The sequence below is a fragment of the Mytilus californianus genome, unplaced genomic scaffold (assembly GCF_021869535.1).
Source record: "Mytilus californianus isolate M0D057914Y unplaced genomic scaffold, xbMytCali1.0.p SCAF_1, whole genome shotgun sequence".
NCBI lineage: Eukaryota > Metazoa > Mollusca > Bivalvia > Mytilida > Mytilidae > Mytilus > Mytilus californianus.
In genome coordinates, this window is record NW_026262581.1 from 9,645,287 (window position 1) to 9,665,705 (window position 20,419).

Here is a 20,419-nt window from a genome sequence, read left to right on the forward strand (position 1 = left end):
ATTGAAAGCAATGATCTTTCATAAACCACATCAGTCCAGATTCTTTGGTTCACGGATCAATGTCACTGTGACCTTAAAACGTCTGGATAAGCAGAAAAAAATTCATTTAGGCATTTCTTCGACAGAAAGAACAGAACTTGTTACAATGTAATTTAAAAAGTAAAGCCATCGATATATTTCAATATACAGAGTAACTTTGTTGATTCTATTCTGTCACAAAAGACTATTATTTGAATTATTTTCCTAAGTCGTAAGTTTTCTTTCTTTCTTTTTATTATGTTTTGACGACTAAAATGGCCCTCTTAACATCAGAAAGGGGTACAGAAAGGAGATGACATTTTAATTATAATGAAATAAAATCTTGTCATATATCACTCAAGACACGATGTTAAGCAAACAAACATCATTCATCCTCTGCATCAATTTGTGATCAGTTGCGCAAATGCCATCGAATATAACAGAAATCTGTAATTTTTTTAAAGGTGTCTCAAGTAAAATATTTTTATTGGAAACAATTTTACAATTGATAGGGGAAAACAAAAGCGTTACCATTCTAGACAACTGGAATGTTTTGATGAACAAACCCTTCCCTAACCTGGGACAGTGGTGTAACACTTCAACTTATGAACAAACTATAAAGATCAGTTTCAGAACTTGGGCTTTAGTCATCAGATTGATGCAAAGCATAAAAGCAAGTAACAAAAATACAGACCGGACGTGGCAGGGTATTTATACATCCCTACAACAAAAAAGACACTAAGTACAGGTCTGAGAGTACTCGCAGTTACTGACAGCTAGTTCAAAGCCAATAACAACTAATAACAAAATCATGAATCTTAGACTAAAGTATCAATCAGCACACATCCAACATCCAATGGATTTTGTGTAAAGACGTCATTAACAGTCAGAGAAATGCCAAAATACAGTTATCGACTGGTTGTAGAACCGTGAATGTGCATATGTATATGTATACATGTAAAACAAAACTGACGTTTAATGATATATTTTCCTACACAATTGATTGGTCATGAACTCCTCAAAATATGAATTTTCTTATAATTAAGCTAAAATAATATATTTTATTGTCCAAGGAGGCCAACTTCAAAAAGGAAAGATGGCTGTTTTTACGAAAAACAGAGGCAAACTAATCTTTAGGCCTTAAAATAATTTAGAAACTTTAAATTTACGTTTTGAGATACTTATGATTCGAATTCATCTTGTATACAAACGGCTAACAGTTACACGACAAGTAAAAACCTAAATTGAGTTGATAATTGTTTCGAAGTTAAAAGACATGGTAACATTTATTTCTGTTACTTACTTCCATTAATCGACATATAAACCTGCCATGTAAAGAAGATACATTTATGTGTGAAATAAACACGTCTCCGGATATGAACTTGGCGTTCAGAAAAGGGGCATATGAACAGAAATCACAATTAGACTCTATAAATATAAACTGTAACAGCAAGAGCGTTCTTCAAGATGAAATAATCAAATATCGCATATTTATTTTAGTCTTTACCAAGCAACTGTAGCATTACTTTGACAAATTTGACAGCGTTTACATCCTATGATTTTATCATTGATGTCATTCCAAGGAATTGGACCCGATCTGGATTTTGGAGTGATGCTTTCACTATCACAGTTAGAACAGATGATGACAGTAAGTAGCCAATATAATGAATAATATTAGTTATGCAGTGACTTACTGATGTTAGACGGGGGATAAGGTGGTTCAAATCGTAATTAGTGTGAATATCTACCCTCTGCCCTTGAATAGCATGGATCCTCCACGGAGCAGTTTCATTAAAGTTAATGATACATTTTACATTAACAAATTGTCTGAACTTTAATGATTGTTTTAATTATACCTTCTGTAGACCTCTTCCGTCCTTTCCGACTATGTTAATATGGTCCCGATTGTGACATAAATACTGAGGTTGAATTTGTAACCTTTTGTAGTTCATGCGATTCCTTCATTTGTTGTTTGTTACATTGATTTTTATCTTTTAAATTGATTATTAAGATTTGAACATCGGTAAATTACTTTAATCTAAATTTACTAAGGAATAGTCAGTATGACGTTCGCGCTTTTAAAAACTATTACCAACTCAATATTTTATCACTTGACAATACGAATAAAGAAAGTAGACATATTAATATATTTCAAGTGCGTGCAATATACCGAGTCATTTCTAGTTGCTTTTTACTTCTAGAGTATATCGTATCAAAATGGTTACGTTTGTACAGTATTTTTATAAGTAAACAGAACTGACGTCCCTCACCCTGTCGACATATCTGTCTCTGTTCATGCGAATCCATCATTTTTTGTTTGTTACCTTGATTTGTATCTTCTGTATCTATTGGTGAGATATGGAAACATCGGTAAATTACTGTTGTTTTATTTTGTTCATGTTACTTCATGATGGTGCTGGATTAGATCATCTGAAAACAGATAAGTCGGTATACATAAATCACACAAGAAAAAGAACAAAAAACTGTTATCATACGTTTATATTGATTAAGAAGAACACGTATAAACTGAAAGTAGTTTATCGATGATCAATTCTTGCAATTCTATTATGAAAACATGTATACAAAAAAAAAGAACTTGCTTGGATTCGGGAGGGAGACGATGTGCGTCGACAAGATAATAGTGTCCGTCTAGGAATGCATCACCAACCATGCGAATACAACGTTAAAAAACGACACGATACGGAATGTGATACGACCGGATTACTATTCTGGTGTCTTCAGATGGTAGACCGCAAAAGCATGTCTCTTGCGTGTTGGGAAAGGGATATCGTATCAGCCAACCAACTAAAGCGTAAGTATCCATACCCCTTTGAGTTCACCCCTCAAATCTACTATTGTGGTTATTTTCCTCTCTCAAAATTCCAAAAAGACATTTTTTCTATTTTGTTTATTTTTTTTATGAATATTGAATGAAATACAACTTGTCATTACATTGTACAATATGAGTAGAATATCTATTATATTATTTAGTTCCACAGGCAGTGCCCGAATTTTATCCCGGATATTACTCAAGTGTCAACGAATCGTATATTAAGATATACTGGAAAGTAAGTAGTTTTTAGATACTACATATTTTAAAAGACACAATATGGTATACGTAGAATTAATTTGATGCCAAGATTTACAAAAAAAAAAAAGGAAAAAAGACAAATATCATTTTGTAGCTAGACATTTATTGTTCAATAAACGATTTGACACCAATACCGTATATAATGGTTTATAAAAAGAAAACATAGATATATGAAAGACGTGAAAATGTGTTTAATTTCATTTTTACTGCATTTTGATAGTTTTTTTTTAATTGTGAAATTTCATGAAGCATGTACACAGAGATACAATTCTTGCATTATCTACTGAATTAGCGTCTAAAATAAATTTAAAGATTGCATGACACTATTTCAGCCTATTCCTCGCTTAAAGAGATGTGGGACTATAACCAACTATCGAGTGGCTATTAAAACGTTAGATGATAAAGAAAGCAACAAGGAAATACTAATTCCACCCACAAACGTATCTTCAAACATTTTGATTGATCATAATCAAATCAATCGTATAGAATTAACACAGATGAATAGAAAAGGCTATCCCAACATCTCCGATGCTCACATTTTTGTCTTTCCTGATTATTCTCGTAAGTATTTATTCCTTAAAGTAATAATCATGATAACGACATTGTAAGAATAAACCACTTGCCTGTCCTTATTTTAATTTCCTGTAGATATAGCTTTTACCAGTTCGTGCCATTTGGGTGAAAATACTAGTTCGTTTATCTTGTCAAACAGTAGAATTTTGTAGGATGCTCTAAAATAGTTGGAGTACATTTAAAACCGATATTGCTTATATTCTTTTTGAGTATTACCTGTGGTAAATGTGCAGTGCGTAACTGGTGAAAGCTCATGTAAAGTTTTGTGATTTGATTCATTTCAAAATGATATATTATATAGACCCGATCCCAAATACATTTTGTACATGATTAAGTGACTTTTAAATGTTTTCGAAAAGTATGTTGATGCAGAAGTTCTTACGATGTACCTGTTCCACTCAAAGTACTTTTGCATCAATATATAGCAAATAAAACACAGTATACACTACTTTAGTACAAACAATCTTGATATACATTTTTTAAGATGCATATAAAAAAACGAACGCTTTAAAAATTTATTGCGTCCAATTTATATATATAATTACCTTTACGAGGATAGCTCATACCCATAAAATTCGAATGCCAAGAATGTATTACTTCCTTAAAAGAGATGCGGAAGATATCAAAGGGATATTCAAACTCATGAGTCGATGACAAACTGACAACGCCATGGCAAAAAAACGAAAAACGACCAAAAGACAAACAAAAGTATACAAAACACAACATAGAAAACTAAATACTGAACAACCGAATCGACCCACAAAACCGGGGGTGATCTCAGGTGCTTCGGAAGGGTAAATGAGCAGATCCTACACCACGTGTGGCACCCGTCGTGTTGATAATGTAAGTTCATAAACAGTCGGGGATATGTCTAATTCGATGGTGTCACATTAAAAAAAAAGGAGGACGGATTTCCTTAACACATGAAGTGCTGTATGATCCCATTACATACTGACAGGCTGCAGGAAAATTTGTTAATATACAGCTTCTGTAGTACATACAAGCAATCTTGATGTACATTTATCAAGATAAATATAAACTGTATACCAGCACTATTAAAGATGTAAATACTTTACATTTGTAAAGATGACTTTATTATCTGTATATTTGTTGAGATGCCTATAAACGGAACATCGGTTGATATCAATTTGACTTTTAATAAAAAATCTTATTGATGTCTTTGACAACAAAAATCTTTCCTCAATGAGTCTTTGATAATTCTGACGTAAACACATAAGGTATGTCTATTTGCAATGGACATTACTAAACTCATCTAGATACACACAATTAGAGAAAAGAAATGACATATGTGTGACGTTTACGACGAAATATAGGATAGAACACAGATCTGCGGAAAAGACACAGATTTGCAGCTCGACATTAATTTGATGCGTCAGGTTTTTGTCAAAGAGCGTCTCGTCCTTTTTCTCAAAAAGTTCATCGGAAAGTACCAAGACCTTACAGATAAATATTCAGTGTCTACTTCTACAAATAATGCAAGATGGTCTCGGGTTATAGTATATATGTGCTGAAGTTATGTATCTTTTTATTTACTTTATAGTTTTCCTTTAATTTGTCTTAGTGTTGTTATGTTCCTTTTGGTCGTATGACTCTTAATGTGACTTGGGATTCATGCACCCAGCTGTCGGGTTTTTGTCTTTGTGCGACGTTCTTAGTATACAGATGGGTCCAGAGTTGCAATTCAGACACACGTGGTTTTTACAGTGCTGTTTTCATTTGTTTACCCTTGTCTTTTATATTTTAAGTAACTTGTATATTATCGATTAAGTGTATACTTTATACTGTATGTACTATTAACTACACAATCTTTTTTTCTGTGGTCTTAATAAAGTTTAATAGCAACTACATATACTTTTTTGTTGACGTCTTAGTAAGATTTATTAGTATGTTTATTTGAATTTTATAGTCAATTGTGTTGTATGTCTGTGATGTATGCTTACACAGATTTGGCTGCTGGGTCCCAATTATTGTCACTTAAACCTATTATGTCTGTTTGGGTTGATCACCCAATTTTGTCAATATAACGGAACTATAATCAAATGTTATACAAGTGAGAGGTTTTGCTAGCTATACATTAACCCATCATTTTTTTTCGGAAAGTCAGGAATATGACAGTTGTTTTTCATTCGTGTCGTTGGTTTCTAAAGTCTGATTTTGTCAGTTTTTATAGACTTCCCCCTTGTGGATTTTACCTTAGAATTCATTATTTTTGTTATACTTTTTTACATATATAACCGCATATTTAGCTGATCTGAATTAGTAACAGGTGCAAGAGTACATGCATATCTAGCTTCAATATCTTCATGTTCTCTGTGAAAAAATATCAAGAGTATAAATCGATCAATAATTTGAAGTAAAAATATGCCGTCAGAAGTTCCAATTCGTCATTTTTTTAATATTTGAAATTATAATGTTCGACAGCCTTAGACTTCCAAACAAATTTGAACGACAGTTTAATATCATATTATATTAAGGTCGTCATCATAACCAAAGTGTATTAATTGATTCAAAGTTCTTTTTTTTTTTTTTAAGTTGTAGCTATGAAAGATAATTTTCTTTGATACTGGACATGTATTTGTATTATAGCACAAGTTTACCATTTTTTCATAAAGATTGTTCAGCCAGTATTGATTAATATAGATTAATAAGAGAATCTGTTTAATTTTGTCAGTATTTTAAATAGGTTACAACAAATGTAGATTGAATTTGTAAATCATGATCATTACTTTTGAAGGTCCAAAATTACCAAGAAAATTTAAGGTACAGACGCTGAACACTACTTCGATCTTATTAACTTGGGAAATATCAGAAACTGATAACAGACCGTTTAAAGAATTGTCCACCGTAACTGTTGTGTGGTGTAATGGAACTTTACCAAACATTTGTTTTGTGAGTTTTTTTGGTGTATATGTGTATAAGAAAAGAGATTGAAACTGAATTTCTAAACAGCGTAAAACTGAACAAATATTGAATTTCAGTCAGAGTGAATAATATTACATCTGTATCTTATTTTTTATAGTTAGTCCTGATCGGATTAGCGGCGTCTTTTATATTGTTTTGTTTTAACACAAATGAAAAAGGTCGAGGGGTTGAGCTCTCACACAGAAGTTTTATTCCATAAAATGAATAATAAGAGGTAACAGTAGTTTACCGATGTTCAAATCAAAAATGTCCATTAAGAGGAAAAATCAAGATAAAAACAAACACTATTGAAATTGCACGAACTTCTTTAGGAGCGGGACCATGCGCGTCGACAGGGTAAGCGTATGCTGATATACATGCATCATCATTCATGCGAATCAGTCAAAATGTCACAATCGGGAATTGAACTCTATCGGTAAATTTACAGATCAGAATTTTTCGATTTCTTAAGATCTAAGAGTCGCAAAAAACATTGTCGCTAATGAGTTGAGGCACAGACATATCGTATCGTTGAATCAACTCGTGATGGTGACCAAAAAAAACTTACGAAATGGAGATTTCATTCGTGTTCCCTCATATCTCTAATAAGCCTGACAAAAGCCGGGAATATGTGGTTATTGTCTTAACTATGCCATATTCGTGTTCGTTTTATACTATTGACCTATATAGGCATGATAAATGTCCTTTTTGTTTATCACGTTTGCTTTTTGCTGTCGTCTTTTATGACTACCTAATGACATATGATTATTGCTCGTTATTCGAGATCGAACGGTAACTTGTCTATTTGTAGATATTGACTCTCTCGTTGGTTTTGGTCTTTTACATCTAGTTTTCTCTGGTAATATACAGTACCTCGTGACTATTTCTACTGTATTATTCGTACACTGTTTAAATGTACTTTGTAACGTTTCAAAGCAGATTTTTAATTCAATATTTTAATTTTACTAATAATTACAGGAACCAATTGCTTCCCTGATCTTTCCATTGCATATCGAAAGCATAAATACGTCCACTGTCATAATGTTAGGCATAGGGAATTATTCTGAATACATATATGGACTGTCTCTAGAAGCAGAAACAAAAGAGGGACTGTTAATTAGCAGTGGGATACATTGGTTCGAGGACTGTATTTACCACATGAATGGAGGTATGTAGCTCACTGTCCTTACATCTTAAGAATAGCATTTGCAACAGGACGTTGAGTAATTAATAATCAATCATTTAATGGTTTATGATAGATGTAGAAGTAACTCTAAGAAAGTGTACAGTAAATGATAACGGGTTTCTTGTTAATAATGGACACTGTTGTAAAGTATGCATGCGTCTTATTAACTTTGTTTTTTTTTAAATCTGAGAGTAATGCAATTTCACAAGAAAAGCCGAGAAGCAAAAGTTGAGAAGTATATGTCTTCTACAAATATAACGTAAGCAATATCAGATGTACTAAACGTAAGTTCTTAGCTCGCCGTACTTACGGTAATGTGCAGGTTGTAAAAATTGGTTAAAAGCTGATAATCTGTTTTGTAATTGCATATGCCTTCACCGAGAATCATGGTTACTTTCTGAGTTCAAACAAATAAAAAATAACTTAACAAAAACTTACAAGAATATTGTATGATGCTAATTCGCTCGGCAAATATTAGCGGAGTTGTTAAAAGTGATTGCGATAAGTACACAGCACACGCCGATGAAGCAATTCCGTTGTTACATACATGAACTTGTAATGTCATTTGGTCCTGGTATCTATGATGAGTTTATTGAAATATATAAATGTAAAACCTTGACTGTTTGTGAGAGGATTTCATTTCTAAAGTCTTAACATGTTTTATAAAGCGAACGTAACAAATGGCTTTTTGTTGAATTTTCGAAAAAAAATTAAATAATAAAGGACTCATATGCACAGTTAGGATAGTTGTGATGTAAATACATTGTCATCATTAGGTATTGGTAACTACTAGTACTCTATTTTAACATCTTATTCTATGCAGGAGGCTTTTTCTTTGCCAATATTAGTTGTGAACTATATTAGGATTTTTTTTTTGGCGAAACTTTAAACTTACGTAGAGAAGCTAATGACAAGGATAATAAAGGGATCTTAGAAAATAACTTGTTTATTTAATTTCTAAAATATATCAGGTTGAATGAGTGTTTCTTATAAAATCAATGTTTAGGAAACAGTACGAGGGTTGTCCGTAAAGTTTGAGGACAATCTCAATAAAATATCATTTACCCGTCCGAAATAAATAAAACAAGTATATAACTAATTTCATGATTTACTGATTAAGTGTACAAAATTTTATTTCAGTACCTGCTTAAATAATCGTATTTTCATCAATGTAAAAATATAAGAAGCTCTCACCCGGAGCACCCAAACAAATATTTCCGACGTTCCGACGTTCGACGACGTCAACATTATAACTTTTCTCAACGTAGTCTCCTTTCAAAGCAACACAGTTTTTACATCTTTTCAACCAGTCATCAAATATTTTCTCAAACTGTTCTGTTTTTGTTGTTAAGATTATGTTCATTACTTCCTGTCTTTGTTCAGGTAAATCGTCGAACCTTTGTCCACGGAGAAAAGATTTGATATGCGGGAATACCGCAAAATCCATTGGCGCTAAGTCAGGGCTATACGGAGGTTGTTTCAGACATTCGAACTCAAGTAAATCAATTTCTAGATGAGTTTTTAGAGAAGTGTGCCCGGTGCATTGTCTTGGTGTAATATCACTGATGTAGTAATGAAACCAGCTTTCATCGGTTGTAATTATTCTGTCTAGAAATCGTATGCCACCACGACCACGAGAAAGTTTTTTAATAAATTGATTCGACAATTCCATCATGGCCGTTTTGTTAAATGTTCTGCTGTAAGAAGTCGCTGTACCCACCTAGCACATACTCGATTCATATTTAAATCATTTGCAAAAATGTGGTGCGCTGTAGTCTTAGAAATGTCACATTTTGTCTGCAACTTCGCAAACTGTTAGTCGCCGGTCAACGTTGATAACGTTCAGAACTTCATCTTTTATCGCATCTGATTTCCTGAAAGATGGCCTACCTTCCCGCTCTTCGTCTTCCAAATTGTATCTACCGTCCCCAAACCTTTTGTGCCACTTGAATTCCAATAACCGACTAACTTTGCTATGTTTCTCAGACTGTTTTAAGAATTTGTGTGTTTCTGTTGGCGTCTTTCCGATGTCTACATAAAGCTTTATAACCATCCGCTGCTCCACCTTTTCCGTAAATGTCCTTTTTTTCAGTGAAGCCGATTCTGAATTCAATGCTTCAAATCGAGATTTCTCCGCCATTTCGAAATTTTGACCATTCAAATTTAGCAGGTGTAACGGCAAGACTATTGTCAACGTCACAATGTATGTTTCGTGTATTTTTTGGCGGATTTTGAAATTTAAAATAACAAAAATATGAAAACACCAGCCTGCATGTAATGTGATATTTTCACCATGCTCCGGGTCCCTATTGCTTATATTTATATAAAGTAAGTGTCATTATTTCGTATTTAAAATTGGACAACTATTGATATAACCGAACTAGGATATAGTTCAGAATTACTAATATGCAAAAAGAATTTACAAGAAATGCTATTTTTACGCAGACTTCAGCTTGTCCACGAACTTTACGGACAACCCTCGTATGTTGATTTACAGGTTGCACTTCAGTTAATATAGACAATGCAATTTCCTATAGGAACTCCTTTTACGGTTAAAACTTTGCAAATTTTACTATGAAGTTTTGTAAAAAGGTCAAAAGATAGGGCTGTGCGGCATATTTTCAACATTTATATGCCTCGAACTTCTAAGAGTTTAAACTTATACTAAAATTCTGAATTACCCCTCTCTTCGCTTTGGGTCTTCCTCAGAATTCAATTCCGTGTGTATTTATACTGGTAAAATATCCAAGTTGTGTCTCTATGAGATGAAATATAGAGGTCATATCTGTGAACCTGTAGGTAAACAAAACAAAATATATATGAATATTATATATCTTTCCAAAATGAGGCGTGGCTTGTGAAACAGCTGTATGTTCAAAGTGTAACCTACAGACATCTTAATTTGTAAAAATGCTACTCATCCAAAAGTTCAATACAATTATTTTGAAATCCTAATTTTTTTGTCAGTTCTCTATTAGTTTATATGTATAAAAACGTATGAAATGATTTCCATACAAAAAGATGTAACAGCAGTTCATTGATGCTAAAAACTTATAAATCCTTTAGGAATATACCTACCAAGAGGAAAACATGTTCAAATTAAATGAACTACACGCGGAGCAAGATCGGGATAACAGGATACTTGTCTCAAACTATACTCGTTCGTCATGCAAATCCTGACTCAGCGAATCAATTCTCGATAAGGAATAGTAGAAAATCGGAAAACTTATAGATTAAGCGAAAAACTTTTCTCTAAAGAGGCGAGACTCAGACTTTCAAATCGGTCTACCGATTCTAGTAAGCAATTGTATTATAGATGTGTAAAATCCGTACCATGTTTTCATTTTATTCAATTTTATTCCATTTTGTCTTGAACGCTCAACATATAACTGATGTATTTCCCTTTCTAAGTCTATTATTTCTTGTATTTCTTGTTGTCTGTTTAAGTGTTCCAGTGTTCAGTAAGTTCTTTCATGCACGAATCAAGTTATTCTTACTCTTTTTAGTGTAACCAATATTTTTTTTATTATGAAATTAAAGACATCTTATACATACACTATAAATTCACAATGTGGCAAATAGGATTCAGAAACAAGCAACAAGTGCTTATATCAATCTTGGTATTCTTTTTCTTTGTTCATTTGTAGTATTTTTTATTTATGACGATTGAATTTTCAAAACAATTTTCTGTGTTCAACGTTTACCAAATATATTAATTACCTTTTAGTTCAGCAGTTCCGTACATGTTTCAAAGTGAACTTACCTTGTACATTGTCAACATATTAACAATATAAAGAAAGCAAGTAACGTCAAATTTTAGTTAATGTTCGCCTGCCATGACAACAACAGTTAAAAACATAAAACTTTGATATTTCAGACTCATAAAAGTGAATTGGTTAACATTCATCATATTTAAGGATTTTTAATAATTTAACAACGTAACGGTTATTTTTCACTCGCACATATTGCCAAAACAGTTCACAAAATTCGCTATTGCAATTATTCTTAAAAAATGCATGAGAGAAAATTTTCTTAAATTATGGGAACACCAAAAAGAGTCGGGCTTAGACTTTGGTAAACTTACCACATTTTGTAGATTAAAAACTAGCTTCCGACGAGAAGCTAATTAGGTATCCTGGATTTTAAACCCCTTAATATTATAACCAAATTTAGATTGTGTCCAACAACTACATATAGAAATTTGGCGATCGAAAAAAAGAAAATAAATAAACAATTAGTACCGCTGAAAAGAGAAGATCAATTATGCACTCATTATCTGAAGTTGAGAATGAACAACATTTTATGCTCGAATGTTCACTCTAAGCCAATGAACGTCAACAAATGACTAAAAAAAATTTCAAATTTCATGCAAACTAACTAGGATAAGAAAAAAGGACATTCTTTAAATATATGTTTACATATTATTTATTTTCACATTTTGTATTATACTGTACTTAAACCTTTTAATTGATGATAACTCAAATAATATCATCTGTCGAAGCATAGTTTATATTATTGCTATCTCTATTTGGATCAGTCTATAATTAAAACATGAATGTATCTGTATGCCCCACAAGGACTCCGAATTGAAAATAAAATATGTTTAATGTTTATAATCTAATTGTATGATCTTCCTACAAGGCAAAACGTACGGACTGCTTCATACACAACAACACAAAACATGTTTATGAAAGCCAAAAAACTACCATAGTTTATAAATATACCTAAATATGCAGCAGCTCCATTGCGGTACTTTTAGTAGTAGATTAAAACAGATTAAATAATTTAGAAATTAATGTATTTGTAACAGGACCCGCAATTAGACCAGTAATTGAAAGAATATTACCATACAATCATAACACCGTGTTAGTTCAGTGGAAACCTTATAATTGTCAACAAAGCGGAGCAGTTATTGGGTCCTATTTAATTCGATTTTGTGAAACAAAGGGGAAAGTCTGCACAGGTAAGATAACAAAAAATATATCGTCACTACAAGCGAACAAAACTAATTTCGGTTATGTAGAAAATATCAATACTATGCAATTATTTCAAAATAAAATAGAAAGTTTCAAATTTCGAAAGCTATCAATGGAAATCAGATTATAATTTATCTATCCTTAATACTATCGATGCAATTTCCATATTGATTGATGTTCATAGAATGAATATGGTGGACCTTTGTCCCTGTTATCTCCCTTGATCTACAGATTCAACGCTATCTTAATTTAGCATAAAAAGAGATGGAAATCGTTTCAAGAAAGAGAATTTTAAGAATAGGACGGCATGCAAGATGACATTGAATCAAAGTGATAAATCAACAGTAAAAAAAATTACCTTCAGTTAACGTTGTAATTCAGTACATGTTGAAAATAAAATGCGGACTACAATATACCGCAGTTTGATTGCAAGACCGTATGAAAGAATATTTCTTAAAGCAAATAAGTATACGAAAGCATACGTATGACACCTATATCAGTACAAATAATCCGTATTTCTGGAATAAGTTATCTTTACCCCAGTACTGGGAGCCACAACCTTAGTTTTATAAATATAATCTATATACAAAAATATCATTTTCAAAATCATGCCAACAAAGAAGCAATGGCTTAATGGGTGCTTCTTATATAAGCAACACTCTGAGCTAAGACTTCGGAGTAGGAGATTAAAGAAAAAAAAATGATGATGATATATAACAAAACACCCTATGAGAACTAGCCAAAACTGCTCGACGCGATGGAGTCTTTTTTCGTCGATTTGAAAAAAATCATCAATCAATCATGAAAATGTTGTCAAAATCAATGTAATAAAAGCATTGAAAATGCAATGTAAAAACACAACAACACTTTGCCACAATTAGTCAAAGGTATGACATATTTATTTTTTTCTGATAGGACCTTACCAAACTAGAAATTCATCAACAGATAAGCTTTCTTACGTTTTGTCGGACTTGCTCAATGGACATTGCTACAGTATAGAGGTTGGAACGGAGCACAAGTATGAGAAAACCAATGGTCCGTGGAGTGAACCTGTTCACTATGATGTTCCCGAATTTCAAGGTAGTTGATTGTGCTAAGCTTTGTTAATTAATTATATACTAGTATTTGGAATTGATCAAACTTAAGTTCCCGGTAGTGGTGGGGTTTGTGTCTCTCAGTCTTTACTTTTCCATGTAGTGTTTCGTGGAATTGTTTGTCTTTTGTCGTTTTCGTTTTCTGCCATGGCGTTGTCGGATTCTCTCCGACTTGTGAGTTTAAAATGTTCATTTGGTATCTTCTGTCTCTTCTTTTAACATAATGCCATCAATTCAAATCGTTTTATTCAGTGTATCAATCCTGTTGTTTATGCTTGATCATACCAAATGTATAACCGATTATTTTCCTACAAAAAGGCAGGCACTATGTTTACTTACTCATCAAAAAGAAAATAAAGAATAAATGATATCGATATACCAAAGGTGAATACATACTCCTATCAATAGAATGAGTAATATATGCGGTAGCCTTCATTCTTGTATTTCATATAAATGATATTTTAAACGGATTATTTTGTCAAATCACTACACTTATATGAATATTAACACAAAGCGTCAACGTCGTACAACGATTTTCTTTTTATTTTACTATATATTTTCTAGTAAAAAAAATAGTAAAGATATCATCCTTGTGAACTTGCTAAAAATTTTAAGGATATTGTGTTTAAATTTTGAATCTCTGATGTGGACCTATATATAATTAATTCTTTCAAAGCATCATGCACTGTCTAAAAAAATGGTAACACCTTATCTGAAACTGTTTCGAAGAAAATGGCAGCATCGAATAACTTGATCCAATTGACTGCTTCTTGCGATTAACAATGGCCAGTATAAAGAACCGTATTTTTGAAAATAGTATTATTCTACCATTTAAGAGAATAAATTTGATTTATTTTCCTATTGTAAAGTGTGTTAATGGTAATTATTGTGTAATGTCAATCTCTCTTCGACTTATGAGTTTTGATTGTTCCTTTGGGCTCGATACTTATACATCCCACCATTGTGTTATTGTACTATGGTCATTTTTTGTATTCTTGTCTTTCATTTTTGCTTATGTGCTTTTTCAATATGTCATTTTGTTTTTCATTGTTGACATATTTGTTTGTTTTATAGTGATTATGATTATAACACAATGTTGACTGCTGTACCCCTATTTTTGACATTTTTACCTACTATGTATGTTTGTTTTGTTCACACATTTTCGTTCAATATAATGGAATGTTATGCGACTGTCATACAGGTGAGATGTTTATCTAGCTTTGAAACCAGGTTTAATCCACCATTTTCTACATTAGGAAATGTTTGTACTAAGTCAGGAATATGACAGTTGTTTTCCATTCGTTTGATGTGTTTGAGCTTTTGATTTTGCCATTTTGATAAGCGACTTTCCGTTTTTAATTTTCCTAGGAGTTCGGTATTTTTGTTATTTTACTTTTTTCCATGTTTTTATTCTGTTCTCGTCTTTGATATGCGTTTTATGTGCGTTTTATATGTAATGTTATGAACAATTGGTTTCCTGCTTTTGTGTGCATTTATAAAGTTTTATTATACAGATATTTATACTTAGCTTTGATGAAGTATTTCAAATTTGATTCAGAACAGAGCTACTGAAAAGTGTTTTTCGTTATATTTCAATTGGTTATAAAGAGGCATACAACTTGAAGGATAGCTTTTGGTAATTTTGTGAATGTACGAAAGTCATAACGAGGGTATCACCAGTACAGTAGTCAGCATTTCTGTCTTGACATCATTTCTCATTTATATTGTCATAATTATAGATTAACTGTTAACAAAACTTTGAATTTTTCGAAATACTACAGATTTTAGACCTTAGGAATAGATTAACTTAGCTGTATTTGGCAAAAGATTTCGGAATATTGGTACCTAGATGCTCTTAAACTTCACACTTTATTTATATGAAATTGGCTTTTGTGGAAATCTAAATGATTGATTTTGGTGTTTTTATGCTATTTTCAGCACTATTGGCTATTTCGTAGCGGTCAGTTTTTTTGATGGAAGAAGACAGAATGCACGGAGAGAACTGTTGTTATTGCCGATATTAACCTCATACCAATAAATACCTTTGATGGTCGTTCCTGCAGTCAGGAACGGCCGGATTGCTCTCCAGTGTGATAAAGTCGTCTGTTAACCATTTAGTTCATTACCGGAAGAGGATGATTTCTGGGTAGTTCTTCGGAAATCTCTAGATGGTCTATCTGATGACCTAAAACTAACCCTACGAATACTACACTCCCCCCACTTTTATTAATAAGGCCCCCTCTACTGAGGTGGGCCCTGTGAATTTCGCCCAAATTCACCAAAATACGGAAATCATACCAAATATATAGAAAATATGCATCAATTTAAAAAAATATACAATCTATCCCCCCCAAACAGACCCTTTGTATTCATGGGTCTACTGGTACACTAAGAGTTAGTACAATGGGTTCCCAACAAATTGGGAACCCAGCCAACTGTGAATTGTTCTTCTCTGGATCATACACAAACTTCCCCTCTCCTTTATACAAACTAAGCACTGGACGCTGAAGGGCTGCAAGTCCTGGTTGGACCTAGGAGATTGTGCGGATCCACCTTCATTCTCTATCTTTACTTGTATTGTCTTTATAACTTTGTAAAGGGCGGGAATTCCAGGGTCCCATTCTCTTCTGCTGGGACCCCATCTGATTGTGGCAATGGTCACACATAAGACTGTTGTCCCACTGTCTACTGTAGGTGTTGTCAGATTACAATACCTAGCGCCAATATTTTCTGCTTTGAAAAGTGACCCCAATCTTGAATAGGGGCTTTCTGTATTAATGGATGCAGATTTCTGGCTGACGGGAGATTTGTTAATCATTACTGTTCCTTTATAGAGTGAAATGTTTCTTTCAGTTGTGGTGTCACGGAATAGAAGTTCCTTCATAATATAAGTTCCAAATGGAAACAATATTCTGGAACAGATATTATGACATTGTTTATAACAAAGTTTCCAGTGGAACTTCTGTTAGGCGGAACAAATATACGTTGACAGTGGCCCTTCTGTCAAAATCTCCCGTTGTGAACCTTGTGACCTTTTGGTCAATTTCTCCCGTTGAGGAAGGGTCCACAAAAATGAGGGGTGTAGGACCGTTTTCAATATTGTCCGTCATTCCTCCAGGATCTACAACAGGATTAGGCCCCCGATATCGCTGACAAACTGTCTCCTCACCACTGGCCTCTTCTACCAATGTTGTATCTGCCTCACCTTCTGAGGCGGAGTCCCAACTTTCTTGGGCCTCCTCATCACTTGCCAAAGTTGTCTCTGTAGGGGCAGCAACCTCGTGATGGCTATGGCTTTCCTCTATAGCCAATATAGCCCCTATGGGTTCCATCACAATGTTGGCTACTGGACCCTCCTGGTCCGCTGTGAGCACTGCTGGAGCAACCACGTTGCCCAAGTCCAGTTCCTCATTTTTCTCCACTAATGGTATGTCAGGGTTATCCACCAGCAAGGAATGGCTCTGGTTAGCCCTTATTTTCCAACAACCACTGTCTATGTCCCTTATCAAAGTAAACCTCTTATCCACCTTGACCAGTTTGTGTATATCTGGTAAAGAGTACCCGGCAAAGCCTGGGTGCCCTTTAAGGATTTCCTCCACAAATAAATACTCACCAGGGAGAAGTTTGTGGCCCAACTCCAGGGCTCCATGCCTCAATATGTTGGCAAGATTGTTTAATAAATTGTGGTCCAGTCTGCCTGAAGGAGTTGCCTCTTCTTCAGTAATTGAGGACTGCCCTGACTCACTCTCTGTTCTAACTTCCACCGACACCCTGGATTCTCCATTCCCCTTCCTATCACTGGGGAGATTGGCATCTACCCCTGGGCTCAATATAGCTTCCTCTGCTACTCTGGCTTGGGGTACAGACTCAACTAAGAGGCCCAACTTCATTTGCGGGGACTCACTCCGGCCTCCTGAGTAGCCCCGTTGAAGTTTAATGGACCTGTTACAGTTCTGCTTGACTGATCCCTTAAGGTAACAGTTTTATCTCTCCCCTGGAAATCCAGACAGTCCTTCCTTACATGTCCAGGCTTAAACAGTGGTAGCACACTCCCTCCCATGGAAGCCCTCTATGAGTGGAGAGACTCCCTGAGACGGACTTACCTCCAAACTTTGTACATTCCGTTTTAAAATGGCCCCTCTCCCCACAGTGGTGGCAACCTTCCGCCTCTGCTAGTCTGCCCGATGAGGGGCTTCCTGCAACGGGGAAGGGGAGGAGTTTCTTGAATTGGTCCATTATGTCGTCAAGTTTTTCAAGGACTAGATCTTTCTTTTCCAGCTCTGCTGGGACCCACTCTGGGGCCATAGTAGCCCTTTCGTGGGGCACCTGATACTCATGGTAGGCCTCAGGGTGGTCTTGATACCGCCCACTCATTACTTGCCTGACCTCACGCCTAATAGGCTTGCCATATATTGCCTGGGTGTTATGTTCAAATAACCTAAGTTTGTCTACTGCCTCCTCAATACTTTGGGGTTGGAGGTTAGAGACTTGCACTCCCAACTCTTTGTTTTCAATGCCCTGGCACAACCGTGTTACGGCTTGCACATACATATACTCATCAGGGAGGTTACTAAATGCACTGGTCGCCAAGGACAACACACGGTCAGCCCAGTCCTCAAGAGACTCCTCAGTGGCTTGCCGGGCATTGTTGAACTGGACCCGGGCAGTCTCAGGAAGCGCCTTGAAACCAAAACGCTTGTGCAGTTTTTCAACTAGCTCCCTATAACTCACCTCCCTGTCTCTTTCCGTAATGAGGGCATAATATTCACTTGCCTTTCCTCAAGGCACCAGCAAAGTTGATCCTTGCACTCTTGTGGGCCCCACTCACAAACCTCTGCATACCTTGCAAATTTTGTGAAGAAAGCCTGCCAGTTGCCCTCCCCTTCATACTTTATATTTTTCAGGGCGTTGCTGACTTTTGAGGCGCTACTTGAAACTCCTCGTGACCCACCTCTGCTGGCGGGTCCCCTTGTATTTTCCCTAGGCCTATCCTTATTATATGCTACTGAGTAGGCCTGCTGCTCAAGGCTCCCCCTTACGGTGTCCCCTTCTGGGGTGTGTACCCTTGATTATACCGACCCAGGGGTTGTCTGTCTCCATAGGTACGAGCTGGGGTCTGCCTTGTGTCCTCGCCCCTATTGTCTTGCCTATCTCCATAGGTGTGGGCTGGAGTCTGCCTTGTGTCCTCGCCCCCTATTGTTTTGTCTATCTCCATAGGTGTGGGCTGGGGTCTGCCTTGTGTCCTCTCCCCTATTGTCTTGTCACTTGCCATAACTACTACGGGGTGTGTCAAACAGTCCCCCACCGGTGTTCACCGGTTGGGTACCAGGTGCTGACCCCTGACTAGTATAATTGCTTGCGTTACCCCTAGGATAAGGAGGTGTGCCCCCTTTGGTTGAGGCACTCTTGTCCCACGCATGGTCTCCGCCTGGCCAATACGGCTTGTACCCAATACTACTACTACCCTCGGGGTGAGGGTTGTTACCCTGGTTTGGGTCACCAGCGTTGTGATGGCCCCACTCTTTTTGCGGCAACTGTTCCCCGTAGACCCCACTCCAATTAGCTGGGGTCTCAGGCCTAGATCTGGTCTCCTCAGAATATGCTCTATACTCAAGGAAGGCAGAGTCCATCTGGCTGGGCCTTCCCCAAGCCCCAGGACTTTGCCCCTGGTGCCATCTTTCTTGATTAAATACAGACTGGCCATGTGTTTGGCATGGCATGCCTGGTGAGACAACCATTCCCCCATCTATAACAGTGTTTATCTTTGATTGATGTTTGCCTCGGGCCTCAGGTGGTGGCCCAATATTTTGGCCACCCCCATTGGTGCTGAAGTCCAGCCTAGCAATGAGGGCCATAGTGACTCTTAGGTGGGATATAGTGGCTAAATCAGCCTCAGTCACAAAGCCCTTGCCATCCCTTATGTCCATTATTTGCTCCCCAGTTTTGATGCCTATACCTGGGAGCTGGAGCAACTCTTGAAAGAGGGACGAAAGATACCAGAGGGACAGTCAAACTCATAGATCGAAAACAAACTGACAACGCCATGCACGTGTTAATGTTTACCAGTGACATGTGTAATTGTAAATCACTGACAACAATTGATAACAAGGTTTATTTATTTAAAGAAAAAACAACAACAAACAAGTTAACACACTAAATATCATTTATTTATTTAATAACACAAATGCTTCGGGTAACCCGTCCTTCTGGTCTGCGGTTAACGGAAGAAAACAAAACAATAACAATACGACTGGTAACCCGTCCTTCTGGTCTGCGGTTAACAGAAGTAAACAAAACAATAACAATTTTACCACTGGTAACCCGTCCTTCTGGTCTGCGGCTAACAGAAGTAAACAAAACAATAACAAATCGACTGGTAACCCGTCCTTCTGGTCTGCGGTTACCGGTGACTGGTACCCAGTTGTCCCTTCTGGGTCAAGCAAGGTAATAACCTGTCGTCTACTGCCACAATCTTTTCCCCAAAACTACCGTGAAGTATTCCTCCAGAATACTCCACAGTTGCCCAAAAAGAGTTATTCCCTCGCGAGCTCAAAACACC

The 20,419-nt window shown here is 35.6% G+C and overlaps 1 protein-coding gene across 2 annotated transcripts in view; it reads left to right on the forward strand.

Moving 5' to 3' along the window:
* Positions 1–20,419, forward strand: part of LOC127699297 (uncharacterized) — a 40,998-nt gene that overhangs the window by 12,849 nt on the left and 7,730 nt on the right. For both annotated transcript variants that reach the window (XM_052203023.1, XM_052203024.1), the window contains 7 exons: positions 1,519–1,666; positions 3,010–3,086; positions 3,442–3,670; positions 6,438–6,592; positions 7,583–7,772; positions 12,601–12,753; positions 13,682–13,846. In XM_052203023.1, the coding sequence (XP_052058983.1) occupies positions 1,519–1,666; positions 3,010–3,086; positions 3,442–3,670; positions 6,438–6,592; positions 7,583–7,772; positions 12,601–12,753; positions 13,682–13,846 (1,117 nt within the window). The remainder of the gene's footprint in view (positions 1–1,518; positions 1,667–3,009; positions 3,087–3,441; positions 3,671–6,437; positions 6,593–7,582; positions 7,773–12,600; positions 12,754–13,681; positions 13,847–20,419) is intronic.